The sequence below is a fragment of the Phoca vitulina genome, unplaced genomic scaffold (genome assembly GCF_004348235.1).
Source record: "Phoca vitulina isolate PV1807 unplaced genomic scaffold, GSC_HSeal_1.0 scaffold50, whole genome shotgun sequence".
Taxonomy (NCBI): domain Eukaryota; kingdom Metazoa; phylum Chordata; class Mammalia; order Carnivora; family Phocidae; genus Phoca; species Phoca vitulina.
In genome coordinates, this window is record NW_022589753.1 from 277,072 (window position 1) to 300,463 (window position 23,392).

General features: G+C 63.3%; 2 protein-coding genes across 11 annotated transcripts in view; one reads left to right on the top strand and one right to left on the bottom strand.

The window, feature by feature from the left end:
* The first annotated feature begins 187 nt into the window (after nt 1-187).
* Nucleotides 188-12,681, top strand: UCKL1 (uridine-cytidine kinase 1 like 1). 9 transcript variants are annotated; one of them, XM_032387715.1, is made up of 15 exons: nt 188-343; nt 6,430-6,620; nt 6,820-6,926; nt 7,048-7,233; nt 7,310-7,381; nt 8,438-8,627; nt 8,711-8,772; nt 9,432-9,448; nt 11,220-11,318; nt 11,390-11,483; nt 11,572-11,634; nt 11,729-11,851; nt 12,027-12,134; nt 12,219-12,375; nt 12,460-12,681. In XM_032387715.1, the coding sequence occupies exons 1-15, from the start codon at nt 231-233 to the stop codon at nt 12,537-12,539; spliced, it is 1,662 nt and encodes a 553-aa protein (XP_032243606.1). In that variant the 5' UTR covers nt 188-230; the 3' UTR covers nt 12,540-12,681. The 9 variants fall into 9 exon arrangements, with proteins under 9 accessions (XP_032243606.1, XP_032243605.1, XP_032243610.1 ...); XM_032387714.1 differs by lacking the exon at nt 9,432-9,448 and adding an exon at nt 10,533-10,552; XM_032387719.1 differs by having other exon boundaries at nt 7,063-7,233.
* A 7,711-nt stretch (nt 12,682-20,392) lies between these two features.
* DNAJC5 (DnaJ heat shock protein family (Hsp40) member C5) overlaps nt 20,393-23,392 on the bottom strand; it is a 35,639-nt gene continuing 32,639 nt past the window's right edge. For both annotated transcript variants that reach the window (XM_032387589.1, XM_032387588.1), the window contains exons 4-5: nt 23,150-23,321; nt 20,393-22,787 (exon numbers count right to left, since the gene is read on the bottom strand). In XM_032387589.1, coding sequence (XP_032243480.1) covers nt 22,684-22,787; nt 23,150-23,321 — 276 coding nt within the window. In that variant the 3' untranslated portion in view covers nt 20,393-22,683. The remainder of the gene's footprint in view (nt 22,788-23,149; nt 23,322-23,392) is intronic.

The following is a 23,392-nucleotide window of genomic DNA, read 5'->3' on the forward strand; positions in this document are numbered from 1 at the left end:
AAGCTCGGGGTGGGAATTCTTCCCTGCGGAAGACCCCCGCTCGCGGCGGGTGAGGCCGGACTACAAGTCCCGGCATGCATAGCCGTACGGCCTTGTGGGACTTGTAGTTCGCGGGGCGCGCCAAGGGGTGCGCGGCGCAAAGCCCCGAACTACGACTCCCGGAGGCCCGTGCGGCCGGCTCCAGAGGCCTGCCCTGCGGCCGGCGGCCCGCGGCGAGGCCTTCGAGCTCCATGGCGGCGCCCCCAGCCTCTGCTGACGCGCCCCGCTTGCCTCCGCCGCCCGCTGCGGCCGGAGACGGGCCCCACCGGCCGGCGGAGAGGAGCGAGACCGCGTGCGAGGACCGGTAGGCGCGGCGCGCCGAGCACGGGCTGGGGGCCGCGCACGCCCCCTCGCGTCTGCTGCGGGAGGGGGAGGCCCCGTGAGCCGGAGCCCCCGCCCGCCGTGCCGTGGGGCGCTGGCCTGCGGGCAGGGGCGACCACGACGAGCTGGATCTGGACGCGCGAGGGCTGCCGGCGCCCGCGGTGGGCGGGTCCGCGGGGCCTGGCGGGGCCGGCGGCGCGGGGCCGGGAGGTGAGACTGTGCGTGCACCGCCGCGCCGGGGTGGCCCGCGGAGACGGGCCCGTGGGCGGGCCTGCCGGATAAAGCGGATTCTCCTGAAGTTGACTTTGGTGTCCGTCCCGAGGGGCTGGAGCGTGCGCCTCCCTTACGCTCTGAGGGGGACGCAGGCCCTGTGCCCGCTCCTGCCTCACCCGAGAGGCCAGGGTTCGTGAAGCTGGAGTGCCTTCCGACTGCCCACTGTTGTGCCGCACCCCGAGGCTCTGGAGCTTTGCAAGAGTTGGAGGGGTAGAGCGCGGAAAGAGCCATTTTGTCACCCTGACCGGGGAGACGGAAGAGGCCAAGAGGAAATGGGCTCCTACTCCCTGCTTGTGGGGCCCGGCCCACCGGGCGCAGCGGCTGGGCCCTGCTCTGGAGCCCCCCGCCCCCCGCCCTTGAGGGCTGGCTCCTCACTGCTGGGTCTGAACTGTCCCTTAAGGAAGGCTCAGCGACAGCCACAGGGCGGGGGTGGGGGGTGGGGGTGGATCCAAGGAAGCCTTCTTTCCATCCCGGGCATCTCATCTCGGCGATTGGATGATCTTTCCACGGCAGAAATGCTGTGTGCCTGGACTCCTCCAGGATGGTCTGGGTGCCAGGGAGCCACTGAATTGGCAGGGAGAGGAACGAAGCGAGGGGTCCAGGAGCTGCCCTGAGGAGGCTCACACCTTCCCAGCGAAAAGTGACTAGATCCTGGCACAGGGTGACTGAGTCTCGTAGACCTGAGTCTGTGACACCTGGCGGTTCCAAAGAGTCTTTGAGTTAGCCGGAGATCGGAGAGGGCAAGGCCAGATGAGGTCTTGAGAGAAGCACTCCCTGAAGACATGGACCGGTGGCAGCTGCAGTCTGGCCCCCACCCCATGTGCAGAGTTAGGTTGGGCACAGGTGCCCCTCACGGTGCCCAGGGAGGCAGAGGTCGGAGGAAGGGAGCCAGGACCCGGCGGTGGCACGTGTAGATTCTGGCGCGCTTCCCCAGAGGCCCATGGGGTCTGCCTCGGAACTGCCTCTGGACTTGACAGTTATATTCCCCGATGCTGGTATCCTGAGCGCTGTTTCCTTGCACGCCCTCCGAGGGCCCCAGAGCTGGGTCTGCTTGGCATCCAGGTGTATGGGCCCGTGCCCCTGACCACCAATCCAGCTTCTCCATCCACATCATTGCGGCTGCAGCCGTGTGCTTTGTCTGTTTGCTCCTTTAGAGGGTCAGGGACCTCGGACACCTTAGCACTGGACATGCTGGTAGAGAAATGAGCATGGTGGTGATAACGGGGAACCCCTCAGGCAGTCTCCCAGTGCGGTCCAGGTGGAGATGGGTTTGAAGCTATGGGAATGGAGGGAGGCCTACTGGACCCGTCCAGAGCAGCAGGAACAAGGGGCTTCTGCAGGGAGGTTTCCAGGGTAGAGTAGGGGCCATGCAAGTCTCCGAAGCCTGTTTCAGCCCCTTCAGGGCTGTAGCCGCCCAGCCCCCCCAGTACTTGATCTGTCCTGAGAAAGCCCTGATACCTCTCTGTCCCTGAGCCGGTCTGAGATCCCTGGGGCCAGGCCCCAGTGGATCAGCTCCTCCCTCTTCCATCTGGCCTCATTTTCACTCATCCAGCAAATTTCCCTAAAGCCGGACAAGGTATCAGGCACTGGTGGAGGCCCTGGGGCCGCACGCCCCAGCTCTGCAGCCCTGCCCAGGACAGCTCCCGCCTCCGAAGTGGGGGCTAGCCCCGGCCCATGTGTCCAGGCCAGGGGTCAGGAGGGAGAAGCTCTTGTGGGCAAAGATGGACAGTTCAGTCCTGCCTCCAGGTGCCTCCGGACAGGGAGGCAGATACATCCTTGTTACCTGGGCGGCCAGGAGAAGCTGCTCCTGAGGCAGCCTCCAGGAGCGGCCCCTCTTCAGGTATGTAAACCCTACATGGAATTTTCTCTTTCCTGAGTCTCCATGTTGTTAGAAGTCAAGTCAGGAGGAAAGCTGGAAAGGAGGCCAGGGACTTAGGGATGCAGACCCCTTTACACACTGCAGTAAAGATCCTTTGGCTGACCCATCCTCAGCAAGCTGAACCCATTCTTCCTCCCGCTGCCAGGCTAGAGACTGGCTGTGTCCCCTGGCTGAACGCAGAGCTCTGGGTGGCCTTGGGGGATGTGCTGGAGCCTAGCGCTGGAGGGGCGGGGCAGGCGGCTAGAGTTTCAGGTTTGTTTATGCCTCTAGAAGGCACCTTGGGGCCCAGGCTGTGACACAGGGCTCAGCACTGACATTCAGCAAAGCTCCCGATTTCCCCAGATTTCCCCGTTCTGCTGTGGGTGGGTAGGAGGGGGTTGGCTCTACAGTCCCAAGCAGGCCCGGGGTCTGGAGTTTTTTCCATGGTGTTCTGGGGGGTGTGGGGTGCACTGTGGTCCTCAGCAAGCCTGGGCCAGCAGTGTACCAGCCGGAGCACAAGAGGAGCAGTTCACACCCAGGGCCGGCCTGAGCTCTGCCAGGCCCCACGACGGTGTTCTTTTCAGCAGGGTCAGTGCTATTAATATCAGGAGAGCACACAGCCCCCAGCCGAGTGATCCTCTTAATGCCTGTGGCCTCAGCCTCTGAGGCGGCGGTGGGTCCTGTCCTTTCCGCACGGGGCTCTTCCGACCCCTCCCCCAGCTCCTCACCTGCTGTGCTGCCTGCCCACCCATGGAGGGGCAGTTCAGGTGGCCCCTGAGCTATCCTGGGGGGCTGCTGTGGGTCTGAGAGGCACAGTGGAGATGTTCCTGTACACACCTGGGATCACCCTGCTTGCTGTCCGCTGTCCCCTGTGTCCCAGCCATGAGCAGCCCCCCAGCTTACCCTGGCATCAGGATCTCGGGGTGCTGGGCCCTTGGAGCAGAAGGCAGGTGAGTGGCAGGCCTGTTGTCTCCCGTGGCTGTGGTGAGGCAGCCTGCCTTTGCTGTGTCTTGGCCGCTTGCAGCCCCGTGCATCATGTGTCTAATCGATGTCAGGAGACAAACAGGCTGGGTAGGTGCTCTTGAGGGGCCAGGCTGGGCTGGCCACCAGCAGGGGCTCGTTTTGCTTGGGGCTGTCTGTTACAGGTGAGTCTTTGTCCGTTGTGGCTCATAATCCTTTGGTTTGAAATTACCTTTTGTCACTGTGGCCAGACACACCCCGTCCTTCTGTGGACTGGGTAAAGAGATCTTTGGTGCGACATTCCCATTTCCAAGGTCGTGTCGCTGAGAAAATGGGGTGAGGCTTGCTCTGAGGTCACAGCAAGGCTTCCTCCCTGGTTCCCAGAGAGAGATGGGGCTTTGGAGAAGACCGTGGAGCTGGGCTTGGCTGCACACCCAGCCTGATACCGTTTAGACCCATCACACGCCCTAGATGGGGCGGGTTTCTGGCAAAGCTCTCTCTGGCCTACTTTCTGCTCTTCTGGCGCATGGGCACTCTTCCCTGGGACGGTGTCTGCCCCAGGCTGTCGGCAGCATGAGCCTCAGAAGTCGTCCGTGGTCGTGGCCATCACTACCTCAATGGGACAAGGAATCCTCACAAATAAGGATTCAGAGTTTCCTGTTGGAGAGGTGCACCGGGGTGAGAAGCGGGGGATGGGAGCAGGCCTACACGGCCCTGAGGCAGGCCCGGCTGTGAGGGAACTTGCTCAGCACCAGCACACAAGAGCGTGTTCGGGAGATGGTGAGGCCCTCCTCCTCCTTTGCAAGTCAGGTTTTCCACAGTAGAGCTTCCTCCCAGAAGGCACAGAGGGAGGGGCCGGGCTGGACTTTGTTTTCTGGCCCCCATCACCTCCAGGGCCATCTGTCCTCGGCAGGGTACGTGGGCTGCTGCTGGGAGGGCAGCGCTGGTGAGCACTGGAGGCCACTGCTCTGTGCTGTTAGGGGAGTTTGTCCAGGGCCTGGAGACACCTCTGCTTGTTCCCTCCTGCCCCCCCCCCAGTCTCCCCCACCCTGCCGTGTCCATCTCTGGCTTGACGGAGCGGGAATGTGGGCGGTACGCCTGGGATAGCTCCAGGCTGGGCAGAGTCCCCCACACACTGACTGTGGGTGGCAGTCCCTGTCTCCAGGGCCTCAGAGGTGACACCGAGCACATAGACTGGCTCATTACCTCCACTGCTGGCTCCTTGTGCTGTCCCGACAACGAGGAGCCGTGGCAGCCGTGTGTTGTCTGTCCCCCGGGATGGTGCCACGTGGCTCCTGCCCTGCGATGGCTGGTTTCTCACTGCTAGGACTTGTGTGGTTGTCCTCGGGGCTCTCAAGTGCTACTGGTGTGACCTGTCCCGCCTTTGGCTTTAGCGAGTTTCTTCCACCGCCTCCGACCCCCAAACATACAGGCACACCGTCCTCCTGGCTCTTGACAACACCAGGTGCTACGGGAGGACTGCACAGCTGGGAACACCAGCGTTCCCAAGGTGGAGATGCCCAGGCTGTTCCAGACGCAGGAAGGCACTCTCGTGGCCCTCGGCAGGCTGATACCGCCCTCACTGGCCAGATTCCTGGCACCCCGTGACCTCGCACTGCTGGGCCTGGCAGTGGTAGTGGGCTTGGTCTGTGCTTAAGACGTTTAGCGTGGCAGGAGCCCCAAATCCTGGTCCCCAGGGCAGTCTTGGCAGGTCTGTGTCTTTCTCTGTGCATCCCGTTTTGCTCACATGTACTCACATGAAGGTGTGTGCAGGTGAGCGCTCTGCATTTGCTGGGTTTATAGACACGGGTTCATGTCTTACTGCAGTTGGCTTTCTCAGCTAAGCGGACTTCGGGACACCTTCCCTGCCTGTGTCCTTCTGAGGCTTTCATGCTAGTACGGTGAGCAGTGTGCATCCCTGGGGTCCCGGACCAGGGGTGCACAAGCCAGTGGTGCAGGCAGCATCCTGCAAGGCCGGACTTGCCCAGTACGTCTGCATGACTTCCTGCGCGTTCCTCCCACCCGCTGGGGGCTCTGCCCGGACAGTCAGCAGCTGTGGTGGCCACCACCGGCCTGGAAGCCTCTGGAGCAGGTCCGCAAGGTGATAGTTTGGCCAGCCCAGCGGCTCTCTTCCCCGAGCTTGTCCTGGCCCTGCGGCCGTCTTTACACCAGGCTTTTGTGACCCAGCCGTCAGCACACACTGAGCAGGCGTCAAGCACACACTACCGCCCAGCTAGCCGCCCAGCCAAGTGGAGTCTCCCCAGAGCTGTCACTGTTGGGATTCGAGGCGTTGGGCCAGCAGTCACACTGTGCCCCTTATGAGCCCACGGGGAAGCCAGCATGCCACCGGGCACGGGGACACAACACAGGCTGGAGCAGGACACAGATGCTGTCCGTGCCTCCCCCAGATTGGGTTTTCCGGCCTGTGGCTCCTGAGGTCTCCTGCCTTCTCAGTCTGCAGTGTGCTGGACGGCAAGAAGCAAGGGCTGCCCTACGGGCCTCCAAGCCCAGGGACTCCCTCCTGCACCCGTCCCCTCTGCCAGCCTGCTCAGCTTTCCTGTCAGCAGCCTCTCTGTCCGGGAGCCCCCCTCCCCGTGTGCCCCTCAGGGTGGCAGGGATTGGATCTTACAGAAAGTGTCGTGGGAGGGAACATAGTCCTTGATGGGGTCCTGACTGCCCTGCTGTGCCCCCCTCTCATCCTAGGGGACAGGGGCCAGGCCCAGGATGGCACTCGTCATTTCCCCTAATGCTGTTTGCTGTCCCTCCGAACGTGTGTGGGCAGTGACAGTCCAAGGCCAGGAGCCCTGTGGATGGGCTGCAGGGGGCTTTCATGTGCCCCCCAATTGAGTCCACCCAGCTTGGTGGTGCCCGTGTGCCTGCGTGGGGGGTGGACCCCGTGGCCGGCCACGCCAGGCCTGACACAGGATGGCAGGGTGGCTGGTGGCCCTGGGCAGAGGCAGGCGTGTCCTTCTCTGCAGCAGCCATGCGGAATCCTTGGACAGGCTCCTCCCGCCTGTGGGCACCGGGCGCTCACCCCGGAAGCGCACCACCAGCCAGTGCAAGTCTGAGCCGCCCCTGCTGCGCACCAGCAAGCGCACCATCTACACGGCCGGGCGGCCGCCCTGGTATAATGAGCACGGCACACAGTCCAAGGAGGCCTTTGCCATCGGTAAGTAAGGCAGGACCTGCCGTCGAACCCGAGTGGCCCTGCCACTGATGTGAGCTGCCTCGGGCCCCTCGGGCTGTCAAGCCTGGGGGGCGGGGGAGGGGCGCTGCAGGCAGAGTGCTGGGCGGGGGGCTCCCCTGGAGCCGGGCTGGGGAGCTGGCCCTCCTGCTCTCGCCCAGGGTCGCGCTGCCCCCTTCCGCAGGTCTGGGAGGTGGCAGCGCGTCTGGGAAGACAACTGTGGCCAGGATGATCATCGAGGCCCTGGACGTGCCCTGGGTGGTCTTGCTGTCCATGGACTCCTTCTACAAGGTGAGCACGCCTGCCCATGCAGGCCACGTCTGCGGAGGGCCTGGATGCCCCTGCCCCTGCCCCTGCCCCTGCCCCCGCCCCCGGCCCTGGCGTGGTGTGGAGGGTCCCACAGAGCCCCTAGTGCCTCCCCCCACAGGTGCTGACCACGCAGCAACAGGAGCAGGCCGCCCACAACAACTTCAACTTCGACCATCCAGATGCCTTCGACTTTGACCTCATCGTGTCCACCCTCAAGAAGCTGAAACAGGGCAAGAGCGTCAAGGTGCCTGTCTACGACTTCACCACCCACAGCCGGAAGAAGGACTGGGTAGGCCTCGAGGGCTCGGGCTGTGCGTGCCTGCCTGGGAGCATGGCAGGCGACCAGCTGCACGATTCCTTTGCAGAAAACACTCTATGGTGCAAACGTCATCATCTTCGAGGGCATCATGGCCTTTGCTGACAAGACGTTGCTGGAGGTGAGGGCAGGGCTCAGGGCTGACGTCCTGCGGGGAATGCCCATCCCTGCTCATCTCCCTGCTTCTCCTGTGGTTCTAACCTTAAACTTGCCTCCTCCAAGCAGGCCGAGCCACTCCCTCTGTCCTCGTGGTATGTGGTCACCTGTCCCGTCCCGGTGGTGCAGTCACTGGGTGTCGGGTGGGGAATGGCTGCTCTCCGGAGAGTGGGTCAAGGACATTGGGTGGAACAGACCCCCCACTCCCGCAGAGAGAATGGAAATGCCCTTGGTGGGGGAGGCAGCCTGAGGAGGGTGCAAGCCCTGGGCCAGTGCCTTGACCTTCTCTTCTTAATGCTTGCTCACCTTCTTGTGTGTGTTTCCTCTGCTGCTCTCTGGGGCCCATGCGGTCAGTGAGGTCAGAGTGACCTTGGGGCAGTGGTTCACATGTGCGTGCACGTGCGTGCTCTTGCCTGGGATGGAGACGGCCTGTGTCTGCTGTCCGACCTCTGGGAGGCATGCACAGCTGTGTCCTTCCCACCAGGCCCTGCTGTAGGTGCGCCCTTCTCCTGCTGCTGCTGAGGCCCGTGAGGGAGGCCTGTGCTCTGGTCCTCGTTCCTTATAGTTCTGAGGCCAGTGAGTTTGGGCTCAGGCTCAGGGAACCCTGTTGCCCACCATGCAGCAGTACCCAGCCCCCCAACAGCCTCTTTAGGCCGGACCTGAACTCACCAAACCCAAGCACTGTGGTGGGGGGTATGGTGGGGAGGGGACACGCCCCCCGTTCCCCTGATATGTGTGAGGGCACACAGATAGCTGACGACCCACGGTAACGGTGCCAGCTCTGTCCTGCCTCTGCGGCCAGGGTCCGTCCGGTGCCCTCTGACTGAAGCCTCTGGTGGATAGTGCCCCCCACCCGCCATGTACACACCCCCCTACGTTTCCCCACACCCGGTGCACTCTGCCAGCCAGACTGCAAGGTGCCCCAAGGGCCTGGTTTGCTCCCGGGCCAGAGGTCTTTGCAGGAGCCGGTCCCCAGGTCGCCCACACCGGCCCCGCTCAGCGCCTCGCTCTCCCCATCCAGCTCCTAGACATGAAGATCTTTGTGGACACGGACTCCGACATCCGCCTTGTGCGGCGGCTGCGCCGGGACATTAGCGAGCGAGGCCGAGACATCGAGGGCGTCATCAAGCAGTACAACAAGTTCGTCAAACCTGCCTTCGACCAGTACATCCAGCCCACTATGCGCGTGGCAGACATCGTGGTGCCCTGGGGTGAGCCTGCGGACCCACCTGCCATTGGGAACATGGGCAGAAGGGGCCTTGGGACCCCATGTGACCCTCCTCACCTGTCCCAGGGAGCGGAAACACGGTGGCCATCGACTTGATCGTGCAGCACATGCACAGTCAGCTGGAGGAGGTGAGCCAGCCAGGTCGGGGCCCGGTCCCTGCAGCCTCCCAGCCCCAGGCCCTGCTCCCCTGCTGCCACTGTCAGAGGCCTGCTCTGCGGCCCCCGTGTGTTCATGTCCCCGCCGTGTTCTGGCCCTCCGGTGTCCCTGTGCCGGCCAGAGGCAGCTGGTTCCCTGAGAAAGCCTGGGGGGCAGAGGTGCCTTCTGGTACTCCCAGCCTGAGCTGGGCCTTGAGTGTCCCTCCCAGACCTTCAGGGGACCGTTGGGTTTTAGTGCAGGGTCCCACATCCTGAGCACTCCAGGAGGGATGTCCCAACCTGGTTACATGCCCTGGGCCGGCTAAGGGCACTGCCACTCTGGACGGGCTTCAGGATGGGGTGCTGGAGGCCCGAGGTCTGAGGAATGGAGCCTCAGAAGCCCTGGCTCTTTGTGCCCAGTGCAGAGAGTGCCCAGGTCATGGGCCATAAGAGCTGGCTCCCTCCCGTGGTTGGCGGCCACCCGGGACTGTCCCTTGGGACTGTGGCAGGTCTTTTCCCGGGTGGGGGTGGCCTGGCGGGCCGAGGTGCACGGTGGCAACGGGCCGTGCTGTCCGGTGACTGCAAGGTGAGCGGTGCCACCACCACTGACGCGCCACCCCATTCCCTTGTGTCTCCCTGTGTTGCCGCCGCAGCGTGAGCTCAGTGTCAGGTAAGACTTCCCACACCTGTCTGCAGACGGAGGCACTTCCAACATCCACAGGCAGCGCGGAATTTGGGTTGTCACCTGGGCCGGTGGGGGGGTCCTCTCCTGTCATGCCCATCCCTGGTGGCAGCCCTGCCCCGGGCGCGGAAAGGATGGTGTGGTGGCCCCCACACTGCTTTTGTCTGTCTTTGCTGGCCGATGAGGAAACTCAGGCACAGAGAGGTTAAGGAACTTGCCCAGGATCACACAGTGCCCTGACTCTATGCTGGTCAGACCTCTCTGGAGGCCTCTCCCCGACATGGGGCTGGTTGCATGGGGTCTGACGCCAGAGGGCACAGCTGTCCTGAGCCAGCACTGCTGGGCCCCCCAGGTCAGTGGTCACAGGCATATCTCTCAGCAGCCAGAGGGTCCTCTGCCTGATTTGAGGGTCCAGTCTCGATGCCCCGAGATGGTGGTGAGGCCCCTGCCCCCTCTGGCGCTGGACCCAGGGCAGAGAGAGAGCCAGGAGGGGCTCTGAACGCACCAGGGGAGAGCAGATGACGCACCGTCCCCCACAGTGCCCAGCATGAATGACCTGCCTTTAGCCCAGGCTTTCTGTGGAATCGGGGAGCACCAGGAGAGCCCCCAACTCACACTCGGGAGCCCCGAAGCTGCTGCCTTGGGAATGGCCCCTGCAGCGTGCTGCCCTCCCACGAGTCACCGCTTGGCTCTCCTCCAGACCAAGGCACCTGCAGGTCTTGCCCTGCCGGGCCCCCTGGAAGCCTTTGTCCTGAGAATCAAGTTTCAAACTTGGAAAAAAAAAAACCAAAACGCCTAAATGCAGCCGGCTATTTCCCCTTCTCTGGCCAGCCAAGGAAGTGGTGACTGGGGGCGGGAAGCGGGGCCCGGCAGCAGGGTGTGTGCAAAGCCTCCCCGGGTCTCCCTGTCGCCCTGCCACCTGCCTTTTCTCTCTATCAGGCCAGCTGGTGGCCGCGGGGACTCGCTCCCTTGCTAAATGGTCTTTTTCTCTTTGTTCTTTTCCTCCTCTTTGTAAACCCTTGGGTTTCCTGCCCTGTTCCCTCCCTGAACACACTCTTCACCTGGCGAGCAGAGGAAGCTGCGCTGGGATATGTGAGGACAGAGTGCGCGCTGGTTGTGGTGCTGCGGTGTGCGCTGTGTGCGGGGGGCGGGGGGGGCGGGGGGTGCTGCTCCCGCACGCCCTTGCCCCGCCCCGCCCTCTGCCCCGCCCCTTCCTGCCCCCTCTGCTCCGCCCCGCCCCGCCCCCCTGCTCCTTTCCCCACCCCGGGCACGGTGCAGCAGGGCCGGCCCTGAGCCAGATTTGCCCGCGTCTCCCGAGGGGGCTGCCGTGCATCACCTGGAGGGAAGGGTCAGGGCGAGACTTGGTCCTGAAGTTCAGCTGTTCCCCAGAGAGACATGTTCTGGGATTGAGGACCAGTTGCCCATCCTGGGGGCTGAGATTCCTTTGCCCTCCCGCTGCCTGGTCCCCTTTTGCTTTCTCCGTGCAAGCGCAGGCGGGGATCTGGGCTGGGAGGGGAGGCTCACACCACAGCCCCTCCCTTTCCCACCTGATGGTCAGCTGCTCTGCTCAGCCTTCGCCTGATGGGAGTATTCGGGGGTTGGGGCCCTCCCTCCAGATCAGCCACAGGGAGGCGGCGGCCCCCACCTGCACAGCTCATTGTCCCCATCACATGCGCCCCCACACAGTGTCCGGAGTGGGAGGATGGGGCTCTGGGAGAAGACACCCCTTCTTGAGTCCCCAAATGGTTTGTGTTCCCAGGGCCGCGCTGGCCTCGGCGCACCAGTGCCACCCCCTGCCCCGGACGCTGAGTGTTCTCAAGAGCACGCCGCAGGTGCGGGGCATGCACACCATCATCAGGTGAGGGCCCTTGTGTGAGGCGAGGTGGCCCCTGACGGCCCACACCTCAGCTTAACCCAACCGGTCCGCAGGGACAAGGAGACCAGCCGTGATGAATTCATCTTCTACTCCAAGAGGCTGATGCGGCTGCTCATTGAGCACGCGCTCTCCTTCCTGCCCTTCCAGGTGCGGAGCGGGGTGTGGGGCGGCCATCTGGGACGGGCGGGGGGCGGCTCCCCGTGCTCACGAGCGCCCCCACGCCCTCTGTGCGCAGGACTGCGTCGTGCAGACCCCGCAGGGGCAGGACTACGCGGGCAAGTGCTATGCGGGGAAGCAGGTACCAGCTGGGGCGCAGCCCGGGGGCGGAGCTGGGGCGGCCCGGGAGGTGGGAGGTCCGGCCGGCTCATCTCCCCCTACCTCCGGGCCCCCAGATCACTGGCGTGTCCATCCTGCGTGCGGGTGAGACCATGGAGCCGGCGCTGCGAGCTGTGTGCAAAGACGTGCGCATCGGCACCATCCTCATCCAGACCAACCAGCTCACCGGGGAGCCCGAGGTGCGACGGCGGGCGGGGGGGGGAGGGCCTAGAGGGCAGGGGCTGGGGAGGCTGGGGGGCCTGGGGGAGGGACATCAGGGCCGGGAAGGGGGCAGCGGGGTCGCCTGAGGGGCGGGGGCGGGAGCCCGAAGGGCAGCTCCAGGTTTGGGCCGGCTCTGACTCTGGCTTCTCTCAGCTCCACTACCTGCGGCTGCCCAAGGACATCAGTGACGACCACGTGATCCTGATGGACTGCACGGTGTCCACGGGCGCGGCAGCCATGATGGCTGTGCGTGTGCTCCTGGTGAGTGGCCGCGGGGGGCTGCGTGCGGCGGGGGGCTGCGCGCGGCAGGCCCGGGTGTGGATACACTGGCCCCTTACGGCGCAGGACCATGATGTTCCGGAGGACAAGATCTTCCTGCTGTCGCTGCTCATGGCCGAGATGGGTGTTCACTCGGTGGCCTACGCGTTCCCACGAGTGAGGATCATCACCACGGCGGTGGACAAGCGTGTCAATGACCTGTTCCGCATCATCCCGGGCATTGGTGAGGCTGCCCGGGGCTGCCCAGTGGTGCACCAGGGCCTGGTGGGCCCGAGTCCCCACCACAAGGGCCTGCTTGCTTCCCCAGGTAACTTCGGTGACCGCTACTTTGGGACGGACGCGGCGCCTGACGGCAGTGATGAGGAGGAAGTGGCCTCCACAAGCTAGCTGCCCGCCCTGAGCCTTCCTGCTCTCGCCGCCCCCCGGCCTCTTCCTGCCTCACGGCCTTGCTTACACACATGTCCTAACTTATTCTAATTAAAAAGGGTATGACCGCTGTAACTGACTCTGTACATTTTATAAAATAAAGTTTGGGAAAATGAAGCCGTGCCTGGTTAGCTGGGGGCCCTCGGGTGCTGTCCTGCCTGGGACCTGGGCATGAGGAGTAGCCCCAGCCCCCAGGCTGCAGGGCACCATGGGGAGGAAGGGAGTTGAGGAGCCTGGTCAGAACCTCGCCTTATGGGCGGCAGAACAGGCGTTCCTGGTCTCGCACTGGGCTTTCCCTGTAGTCCAGGCTCAGTGTCAGATTTAGGAGGACAGAGCTGGGGCCCACAGCTTCTGGCTCTGCGAGGTGGGCCACTTGGTGGCCCCCTGGCCTGGACCTAGGGCTCTGGATCTCAAGAGGGAGCCTCTGCAGCCATCCACCACCCCCGCCCCCACCACGTGTTTGTGCCGCCAGGGAACCCAGCGGAAATCAGCGTGTGGGCGGCTGTAGGAGGGAGTGAAGCCTTGGTCCCTACCACTGGCAAGAGCCCCACTTTTAGGGGAGATGGCCACACAGCGTCCGTGGGCCAGCCATGCTGTTCAGGGCCAGAAACCCACCTCCAGCCCTGTCTTCATTGCTTCTGGGCTCGAGGACAAAGGCAGGCTTCTCTGGCTCCCTCCAGACAGCCTGCCTGGGTAGGGTGTGCATGAGGCAGACCTCTGGGCTGCTGGGGATGGGCTGCCAGGCACCCCCGGTCTCCCTACCCCTCTGTTGTCCAGACCTGTGTCTTGCCTCTTTCCTGCCCTCCTGGTCCCCTTGGTCCCCCCCTCACCAAAGGCCATGTCATGGAAAAGCTTGTTGTGGGGGCGGGGACAGGAAGTCACTGGGTGGGGGCCAGGCCAAGGGCAGGCAGATAAAGACAGGAGGCTTGTCCAAGGGGTGGCCAGACACCAGGGGCAGAGAATCAACACAGGGCCCAGAGGTCAGCAGGAGGGGCTTCTCCTGCCCAAGCTGGTGAGTGGACCCCTCTCCCATGTTCCAGAGCCCCCACTTACTCACTCTGCCATTCTCGTGCTATGTGCTGGGAACCCGGCCGGGCCCTGCTTAGGAGGGGTGCTGGGGCCCTGAGGCTAGGAAGATGCCTTTCTGTCAAGCCAGGTCTTCCCAGATAAGGGACAGTTAATCGGGCCAGGGAGGGGCTAGGTCATTCCCTGGAGGCCTCCCCAGAGTCCAGCTAGGCACTGACCAGCTCCCCGAGATAAACCAAACCCACACATGCACATGCATGTACCAACACCACACACACACACCTCTCACATGCTGTGGCGCACAGATGCAGCTGAAAGGAAAGGGCCCAGCTGCCCCCATCCAACTCGGCCACCAGCCTCTGGGGGAGGACAACACTGGGGGCTTAGGGCAGAATCGGGAGGCAGGAGGCCTGAACCAGAGGATCTGCCCCCTCAGGCTATGGTCTGCTCATCCAAGGCAGCTTGCGGAGGTTAGGCCACAGGCTAGGGGACTTCTTGAGCCCATTTCCTGCCAGGCCCCTGTGGCGGTGGTAGAAGTGGGTCACTTTCCAAACAGCACAGGGAGAGGGGTTTCAGGATGCCAATGAAAGGGAGCAATGCCTCCAGCCCCTGGGAGCCTCCTAGTCCCAGAGATAGGACCAGAACCAAGGTCCAAGACCCTCCTGGGGTAACACTCAACACAGCTTACTAGATACATCAAGGGATTCCAGTCTGGGTAGAAGGCTTGGGCCTTGCTCTCCAGGGATGGACAAGCCCATCCCTAGGAAACTCTCTGGCGGACTGACTGGGGGCTGGGAGCCAGGTGGCCCTTGGGCTGCCTTTCTGGGCATCTGGGCTCCTCTGGGGCCCAGCAGAGGCTGGGGGGAGGGGCGGGGCAGGCGCCTGGGGGAGAAGTTGAGGGGAGCTGGGAAGATGGACTACAGCCTGGACATACCCTCAGAGCTTGATAGGGGGAGAGGTGGGGGGTGCAGACCACCCTATACCTAGTCCAGAAGCTCCCACGATGCACCCACCTGCTGAGGGCTTCACCCGCCGTCCCTGGGCAGTGCCTCCAGGACTGTCCAGCCTGAGAATGGTGTCTCCAGGGTCAATCTCAGGTTCGTCAGCCCGTGAGGCGCTACCCCTTTCCCCAGCAGCGGCCACCATAAGGCGGGAAGGGAAGCTCGGGCACGCCCCGGCCAGGAGATGGGGCCCCAGACCCAGCGCTGGGCACATATGGTTGTCACGCTGAGTGGAGCAGGTCAAGCAGGCTGTCATCAGTAGGGGCTGGGGGCTGGCGTGGCCTGGGGAAAGACTCCAACCCTCCTGGGGCCTCAGCGGGGGCCGCCTGGAGCCCGGACACATCCTGGAAGATGCCCAGATTCCTGGACCCCAAATGCTCCAGGGTGAATCCTGGGAAGAGGGCAGGAGGCGGTCAGAGACAACACAGGAGGCTGGGGACTTTCGGGCTCACCAAGGTGGAGCTGGGGGTTTGGTCTGAGCAGGAGATTCAGAGGTAGGAAGGGGCAGGGCAGGGGTGAGCGGGTGGATTTGGGCTGGGCTTGGGTTAGAAGAGCAAGAATGGGGTAATTCGCATATGGAGGTGCACGGGGATCCACTCTTCGACCGCCACAGGCTGGGGCCAGAGGAAGGGCTGGGGTGGGAGCTACACCGACTTCACGAGCGACACATCCGGGGTCGGCTTGCGGGCCGGTGGGCCTAGCTCCGGGCGCAGGTCCTCAGGCTCCTCTGGTCACTACCCTGCTTCCAGCGGGGGCCCAAGATCCGCCCCGGCGTCGAGTGGCCTGGGGGGAGCTAGCGCCGGCCCTGCCCCTCCCGGATCTCCCCCGCCCCCCACTGCGCCCCCCACTGCGCCCCTGAGTCCCGGCGCGGGCGGAGCCGCCGAGGGAGCGCCCCGACCACGACCCGGCCGGCCCGGGACCACGAGCCTGGACGGAGAGGGGCCCTCGCGGGGGCGAGCGGGCAGGGGTGGAGGGGGCCGCGGCCTCGGAGACCCCGGGAGTTGTGCGGAGAGGGCGGGGGGACCGGGGTGCTGAGCAGGGTCTGAGTAGGAGCAGAGGGTCCCTTTGAAGCAAGAGAGAGCCGGGTGTCCGCGACTTGGCGGGTCCTTCCCGCCGGGGCCTTCCCCTCCGGCTCAGGGCCGGGGACACCTCCAGACCCGGCGGCCCGCCTCCCGCGTCCTGCCCGCGCTGGTCTCGGCGCCGGGGGCCCCCGGGGCCGCGCGAGGGTCTCTCGGGGAGTGGCAGCCGTGGCCGTGTTGAGCCAGAGGAAGTCCGCGCATGGCCTTGGTGCCCTGGGTCCCAAGACCCCTGCCCCCGCCCGCTCCGTGCGCCCCCTCTAGCTTGTGTCGTAAGTGGTTTCAAATGGTGACGGGGCTCGCGGCGGCGGGCAAGCCCCCCACCTCTCCTGGCAGGCCACGCCCCCCGCGCCCCAACACCTGCCCCGCGTGGCTTGCCGTTTCCTGGTCGCGCTCCTCGCGGGCGGTGGGGAGCGGGAGGGGGCCGCGCACCTAGGACCCACGTCCGCACATGGCGACCATGACCTCCACCAGGAGCCCAGAGTTCCCAGACTGGCCGTGGGGTGTGGACTTCGGCAATCTCCCCGTAGTGCCATTCAGCCCCCGCCCACGGTCCCCTAGATCAGGGGTACAGGTGTTGGGGCCCCGGGTCTGGGGGAGGAGCGAGGTCCCGCTGCCCACCACCCTGAATGCCCATCATTAATTAAGGCTTGGTGTTAGTTCCTATTTTCCTGTGAGATTCCCGCAGAGAACAAGGTCTGAGAAGCCTGAGGAGGAGAGGAGGGGCCTTCCCGCTCTGTGGACAGCCAGCCACCAAGGCAGTCTGGGGGCGCCTGTGCCCTGGGGACACCCCGCGGCAGCCCAGCCCTAGTCAGCGGCAAAGAACTGAAAACCCATGTCCTCAACGAGCAGGGCCAGCAAGCACCTGCCCTCAATTCCCAGGACGATGCTGTGCAGCAGCCGAATAAACTAGACCGAGACGGGGGCGATTGCTTGGAAAAACCTACGCGGAATGAGAATTCATACTGACCCAGTACAGTGTAGTACTCTTTATGCAGGACTTTAGAGATCAATAAAATCAGGAATGAAATAGGATCTGTGGATGCTGCCACCCGCAGGCTGGAGGGGACACTGGGTAGGGGAGAGACATGCAGGTCTTCACTGTAGGCCATGCTCTCCTTCATGGAAGATCCAAGTCACACTAGTTCCTATGTCCTAGATGAAGGGTTTCCTTCAAGGTGCTTGTTACATCATTCTTAGTACTTTTTTTTTTTTTTTTTTAAGATTTTATTTATTTATTTGAGAGAGAGAGGGAAACAGCATGAGAGGGGAGAGGGTCAGAGGGAGAAGCAGGCTCCCCGCTGAGCTGGGAGCCTGACGTGGGACTCGATCCCAGCACCCTGGGATCATGACCTGAGCCGAAGGCAGTCGCTTAACCAACTGAGCCACCCAGGCGCCCCATTCTTAGTACTTTTATGCTGCTTTTTTTCAAACTATTTCTGCCTTGCCCTGAATTCAGTCAACGGAACCGAAGATCCAGCACCCTGACCCCAGGGGGTCCCAGGTATGAGAGGGACAGTTGCTGAAACGGTGTGGAAGGTGGCACCTGTGGCCTGGGCCACGTGGTCACACCCATGGGGCCCCCTGGGTCTAGGTGTCCTCCCCCACCTAAGGCCAGGGTCAGGCCCCACCCACCCCAATGTGTGCAGAACCCCCAGGGACACACATGCCCTGAGGCAGGGACAGCATTTCCTGCAAGAGTCCACGACTAGACATTTATCTCAGGGAAGAGAAAAGAGAGGCACAGAAGTGGTTTTAGTGGGGCCAGAAACCCCCAGCTGTGAGCTGCAGAGTCCCCGGCCAGGCCCTGCTCAGCTCTCAGAACCCCCTGGGCGTCATGACCATCCTCCCATCTGGCCCTCCCAGGGAGATGCTGGGATGCAGTCCCAGCTCATCGCTGGCATGGATGTGACCCCAGCAGACACGACAATCGTGTCCAGCCATGAGGACGCGAGTGTACCCCACACTGATGCCCTGGGTGGAGCAGGCAGTGGGACCACCCCAGGAAGCCCTCCTCCACAGGGTGGACAAGGCTCCGCACGGAGCACAGGCCCAGGCGTGAGGGACCCCGCCGTCACCCTTCGTCTACCTTGTGCTACGAGCCGAGGACAGGCCTGCCGCGTAGCCGAGGGCTCAGGCTCAGGCCGGCGTGCTGTTCCAGATCCCTGCAGCCCGGCGGCCTTATTTCATGCAGGAGGATGGAAGGTGATGCCCGTGTGGGCAGCAGGGATGGTTCCGGGCTGAGGTGGTAGGAGGAGGTAACGATAGGTGGATAGGAGGGGGGGAGCGGAAGCAAGGACATGTCCCGGGAGGGCTGCAGAACCCACAGTCCAAGCCACCCCGGGCTTACAGGACCCTTTCCTCACTCCGCTTGGGGTATTTTTTTTAAGATTTCATTTATTTGACAGAGAGAGACACAAGCAGGGGGAGCGGGAAAGGGAGAAGCAGGCTTCCTGCCGAGCAGGGAGCCCGATGTGGGGCTTGATCCCAGGACTCCGGGATCATGACCTGAGGCGGAGGCAGACGCTTAACGACTGAGCCACCCAGGCACCCCTCCACTTGGGGTATTTAGACGAGGGAGGTGAAAAGAGAACCTAAGAGGGGCGTTTGTCCACACTTGGGCCAGGCAGGCGGGAGTGAGACCCCTGCCCCTCTGTGCACGACCCCCCCCATTTTGAAAGGACTCTGCGGGGGTCATTGAATGAGACACATGCCTGGTTTGCAGTGAAAACATTTATTTTACAACAGTTATCTTTATCTTAAGGTCAACATTCAGACATACGAGATGGAGATCACCAAGGAACCATCCTAACCCTCCAGCCTGGCCCTCAGGGGTGCACATGGGAGTCGGGGTCAGAGGTACACCCACCTAGCGTTGCGGGATTCCAGCAACAGGAAGAAACCAGAAACCAGCGCGCACGGACAGTTGCTTGCCATGCATTTGCATTTAGTATTTTAAAACGATGTGTGTGTGTGTGTGTGTGTGTATACACACACACACATACATATATATTTATTTATTTCAGTGCAAACTGCCTCCCCTCACTTAGCTTGAAACATTGTCCCATTTTCTAGGGAAACAAAATCTACCAAAAGCTACTGCCTGTAGGCCCCTGAGCCCAGCCCCTTCCTGCAGGATGGCATTGTGTGGCCCCTCCTCCTTCCCAGTGGACCCCTCCCAAGGCAGACCTGCGGTCAGGACAGAGTCCCCTTTAGAATGCCCTTTGTCATGACCTTTCTGATGCTCAGAAAATTGGTTTTAATGTTTCAAGGGAGAGAAGGGTTTCCAGCCACCTAGATGTCGCAAAAGGACACGCCCCTGGAGGTCAGGTGAGCATGCCGGGTGGGCCCCCAGGGACGAGCGTGGCACTTGGGACAGTCACCCCTCGGCGGCCCCGGCGCCCTTCCCCGGAGAAGGTGCTGCTGGCAGCATGCGGTCACCCCAGTGCAGGCAGGCATCGCGGCCGGCCGTCCACAAAAATCCTACGCACGCACTGGGGTCGGCATTTACTTCTGCGCACCCGGCAAAGGAGCCTGCCACCAGGACCGTGTTCTCGAGCCGACTCTCCAAGAAACCCAAGGCCGTCCTGGAGCCACACCCGCTGTGGGGTACACACGTACGTACACACACAGGGACAGCCACTGCTCACGCCTACCGCACAATGCCAACCGTGCTCGCGAGGGCAGGACAAATGTAGCTTCTGCCAATTCCACAGGAGGATTCACAACCAAAGTAACAAGAACAAACAGGGCGGTCCTGTGTCACATGGGCTCACAGATCAGCATGTTGAGAAGGGAAGGAGATCAGCCGCTCTCTCCATACTCACACCCGTCCCTCCGCGGGGCTACGCTGAGCGCCAGGGAAGGACGGGCAGGGCCCCCGAGCTCTGCCTGCGTGCCGGCGCCCACCCCACTTGCTGGTGGCCTCAACCCCAAGGGCCAGGTGCTGGGAGGCCACGCATCTCCCCAGACCACCAGCTGCACCAGTGGGCACTCCTCCAGCACGAGCTCACCCAGTGGCCCACCTACGGTCAGAACGCACGGCGACAGTCCTGACACGACCTCTCCCCAAGCAGGAACCTCGTGGCCACACCAGGTGGCCAACAGTGTGGAAAGGCCACCTGCTCTAAGCACAGCACACTGCGGCTTCTTCCCCCGCGGCACTGACCGGGGAACTAGGAAGGCTCACACACAGCAGTAATATCTAAAGCAGTTTGAAAGTAGAAGAAAGCCAAAGGGAAGACGAGAGAAGACCAACCACATCACTGAGCAGGAACAGAAATGTACACGGCAGCAGACACCCCGCAGGGCCCTCCCGTGCTTCCTGCCGGTCACCGGCTGCTCTGGGGGCCCCCTGGGGCGAGCCCCGCACTTTGTGACACGGGATGGGCTTCAGCACTCCCGGCCGCACGTGGCCCCAGCTCCCGGCAGCCTCAGAGTGAGGACCCGGGTGCTCTCACTGCTGCGTGGTGGGCAGTGAACGGGGCACGCCTCCAGACTCAGCAACTCTGCGCACCAGGGAAATACACAGACCACTCAAGAAAAAGGGAAACGCAACCAGGACTGACGGTGAGTACAGCCGACTTTGGAAGGGGCTCTGCTTGGGAATCACCAGATGGAAATGCCTTCGGGGCCAGGTGGGAAGAGTTCTAGGCCCCCGTCTGGATCCTGGGGCCCCTGGGCCTTAGGCAATCATTACCACCATCTTAAGGATTGTTATCATCACTGTCATGATTTATTTAGTTTTTACAAATTCTACAGGAGCCTGGGTTCAACAACCTTCCAGACCTGCCCCTCTCCCAGCACCCTGGTCCCCAGTGGAGCTTCACGTTCTGTCAAGTGGAAGACGCCCGTCAAGGACTCGCTCGGACACATGTGGTGGGCCTTGAGGTTTCCTGACCACGGAGCTGCAGTGGTCCCCACGGGGGAGGCTTGCTACCTGAAGTCCCAGCTTTGAACTTGGTTCTTGACCATTCCAGCGAAAAACAGCTCAGAAAGTAATTTTCAGAAACATCACAAAGAATGCGTTCTTGTTGCTGTGTTGGGACTGGCCCTGTGGTCTTACCTCCTCCCTTGTGCATGGTGGGGGGAGGGTGTCAATGGATTCCTTAACCTTTCATGATGTCTGATTTTAGCAAATTATTTCTAATTTAAGATCACAGTGCGTATTTTTCCTCTCACTGAATGTCTTCATGATCATTTTAATGAACAAAAACCAAAAACCCAAAAAAAAAAAAAGGGGGGGGGGACCAAACACCTGCCCAAGGACCTGGGAGCGGCTGCGACGGCACCAGCCCGGCCAGAGCCGGCCTCAGCCAGCACTGCGCTCAGAGCCTGTCCACGTTCTGCACGGACACTGCTGCCCCTCCGGCCCCTTCCGGCCAATAAGAACCTGCTCTCGGCACAGCTGTGGGTGGGCAGACAAGGGCCGAGGCCCAGCAGGTGCGCGGGGTGGGGGGCAGGCGGTGGTGGCAACCGTGGGCATCAGGAACATGTTCTGGTGCGTCTGAGCCGACATCGTCGTCCTTGTTCTTCACCTACTGGACACGCGGGAGACATTCAGCAGCGGAACGCTGCTTCCCTCTGCGGAAACCACTTGGCTCCCGGTGAGCAGTGCAGGTCCACCAGGGAGCCACAGCACATCCAGGGCTGCTGGGGGTGTGGGGGCCACTGCGAACTCTGGGCCAGCATGGGCACATCATACCCGTTTCCTTGTCTCCTGCAGCAGGGGCACCACCCACAAGTTCTGGGACACAGACAAGACTGACTTCCAACAGCTCACAGAAGGTGCTCCGCAAGACAACGGTGAGTGGGGGGCTCCACGGGCAGGCCGCAGGCTCACAACCCAAGGGCACCAGGCTGTGCCTTTGGCCCAGCTGGTCCTTCCTCCAGGAACCTGGCGTCTCTAGCTCTGCCTGAACCATCAACGGTGACTGAAGGGCACAGGCGATGATGGACAGTGGGGTGGGTAGGAGCCCTGGGCAGCACAGAGAAGAGGGCTGTGTTCCCCACGTGTGCTTCCCAGGGCTGCTCAGCCACGCTCCACCAGCAACCTGGACGGTCAGCCCCTCTAACAACAGCACACTGGGCCACTGCTACCATTTGTGGTGCTTAGAGGTCCAGAAAGGACCACCAGGCGGCCAGGGGGGCCGGAAGGAATGTGGAGGGTGGCCGAAGGGGAGAGGAGGTGGAGGAATGTGGCCCCATCAATCCAGCTCGTGGCCTGGGGACGTGGGGGAGCGTGGAAGAACCACCTCCCACAGCCTGGCGAGGGAGCATGCTCACAGGACCATGTGACATGGAGACCGAGGCTGCACCCAGGTAGAAAACGTGGTCTTGGGGTCAGTAGAGCCTCCCACACTTTCCACAACAAACCTACCCATGGGAAAAACCCGGCCACAAGGCCAAGCAACCACAGCACACAGACCGGCACAGACCAACAGCACGGAAACGCCGAGGGGACCGGGCAAAGGGAGGGCGCAGCAGCTCCTTCCCGACGCTGCGTCCACAGGCTCCGGCCGTGCGCGCACAGCTGGAGAGCAGGGGTGGCGTCAGAGCCCCGGCTCCCGCCGGGCAGCACCTGCCTCCGGCCCCCACCGGCACGCGGGGAAGGAGCCCCCACTGCCGCGCAGCCCGCCGGCTGGGAGGCACCGCGCAGCCGAGGTCGGGGCGGGAGCGGAAAGGCCCGGGAGGCTCCGCCGCCGGGTAGCGCGGTCACGCCGCCGCACGTCCACGACACAGACATGGAACAGAACCCCATACATGCTATTAAAAAAGGAGGGAACAGAAGAAGAAGAAGAAGAAGACCGTAGCTAACTGCTTTAAATACTGCATGCGACGCACTTCACGTGTGGGGGCGACGGGCGGGCGGGCGGGCGCAGAGGTGGGAAGGGCCCCGGGGGGCGGCAGCGGCCCCCCTCCCCATCTCCGGGACTACGCTCCGTGGTGCTAAGGGTGAAGTGGCCGGGGCCGAGCTGTCCTCCGTCGCAGCCGCTCGTGGGCTTAGTTGAACCCGTCGGTGTGGTAGCTGGGGTGCGAGTCGGCCGTGAGCTGGGTGGTCTCCGTGGCGGACGCCGGCTGGACGACGATGGGCGCGTCTGCGGCCTCTGCAAAGCAAGCACACGGCGCTCGTCGTGTGAGGGCGGCGGCCGTGCCCGGGCCCACAGCGGCCCCGGCGTCCCTGCTCCGCGCTCGGCGGGCTCGGAGGCCGGAGGGGCGAGGCTACTGCGCACCGCCCCCCAGCGCACGCCGCCAGGCGCCGCAGGTCGCCACCGGCCCTCGGTCCCTCCCCACCTGCTCGGGCGCGCGGGCCGCGTCCGCTTCTCGCTCCGGCGTCCACGTCGGCACCGCAGTCCCCGCCGCCGGCACGGACACGCCCGCAGGGTCAGTGCCCGCCTGTTTGACGAGACGGGCGACAGGGTTCAGGGCCCGCCCCGCCCCGCCGCGCCCCGGGGCCGCCGGCACTCACCCCGCTCGTCGCACTGCAGCTGCGCCTCCAGGTCCTCGGGGGACACGTAGACGCCGGGGTCGGGGCCGGCGGGCGCGCGCGGCTTGCAGCGGCCGCAGCAGCAGTTGAAGCAGCAGCACAGGCAGCAGCAGCAGTAGCAGCAGCTGAGCAGGCCGCACACGATAAACAGCGCCTGCGCGGGAGGGAGGGAGGGAGGGCGGGGGCTGAGACTCGGGGGGCTGAGACTCTGGGGGGGGCTGAGAC

Coding starts and splice junctions, on each gene's coding strand:
- UCKL1 (XM_032387714.1), top strand. CDS start 231: ATGGCGGCGCCCCCAGCCTCTGCTGACGCGCCCCGCTTGCCTCCGCCG. Junction 344..6,429: donor GAGACCGCGTGCGAGGACCG/GTAGGCGCGGCG, acceptor CCTTCTCTGCAG/CAGCCATGCGGAATCCTTGG. Junction 12,376..12,459: donor CCGCATCATCCCGGGCATTG/GTGAGGCTGCCC, acceptor TTGCTTCCCCAG/GTAACTTCGGTGACCGCTAC.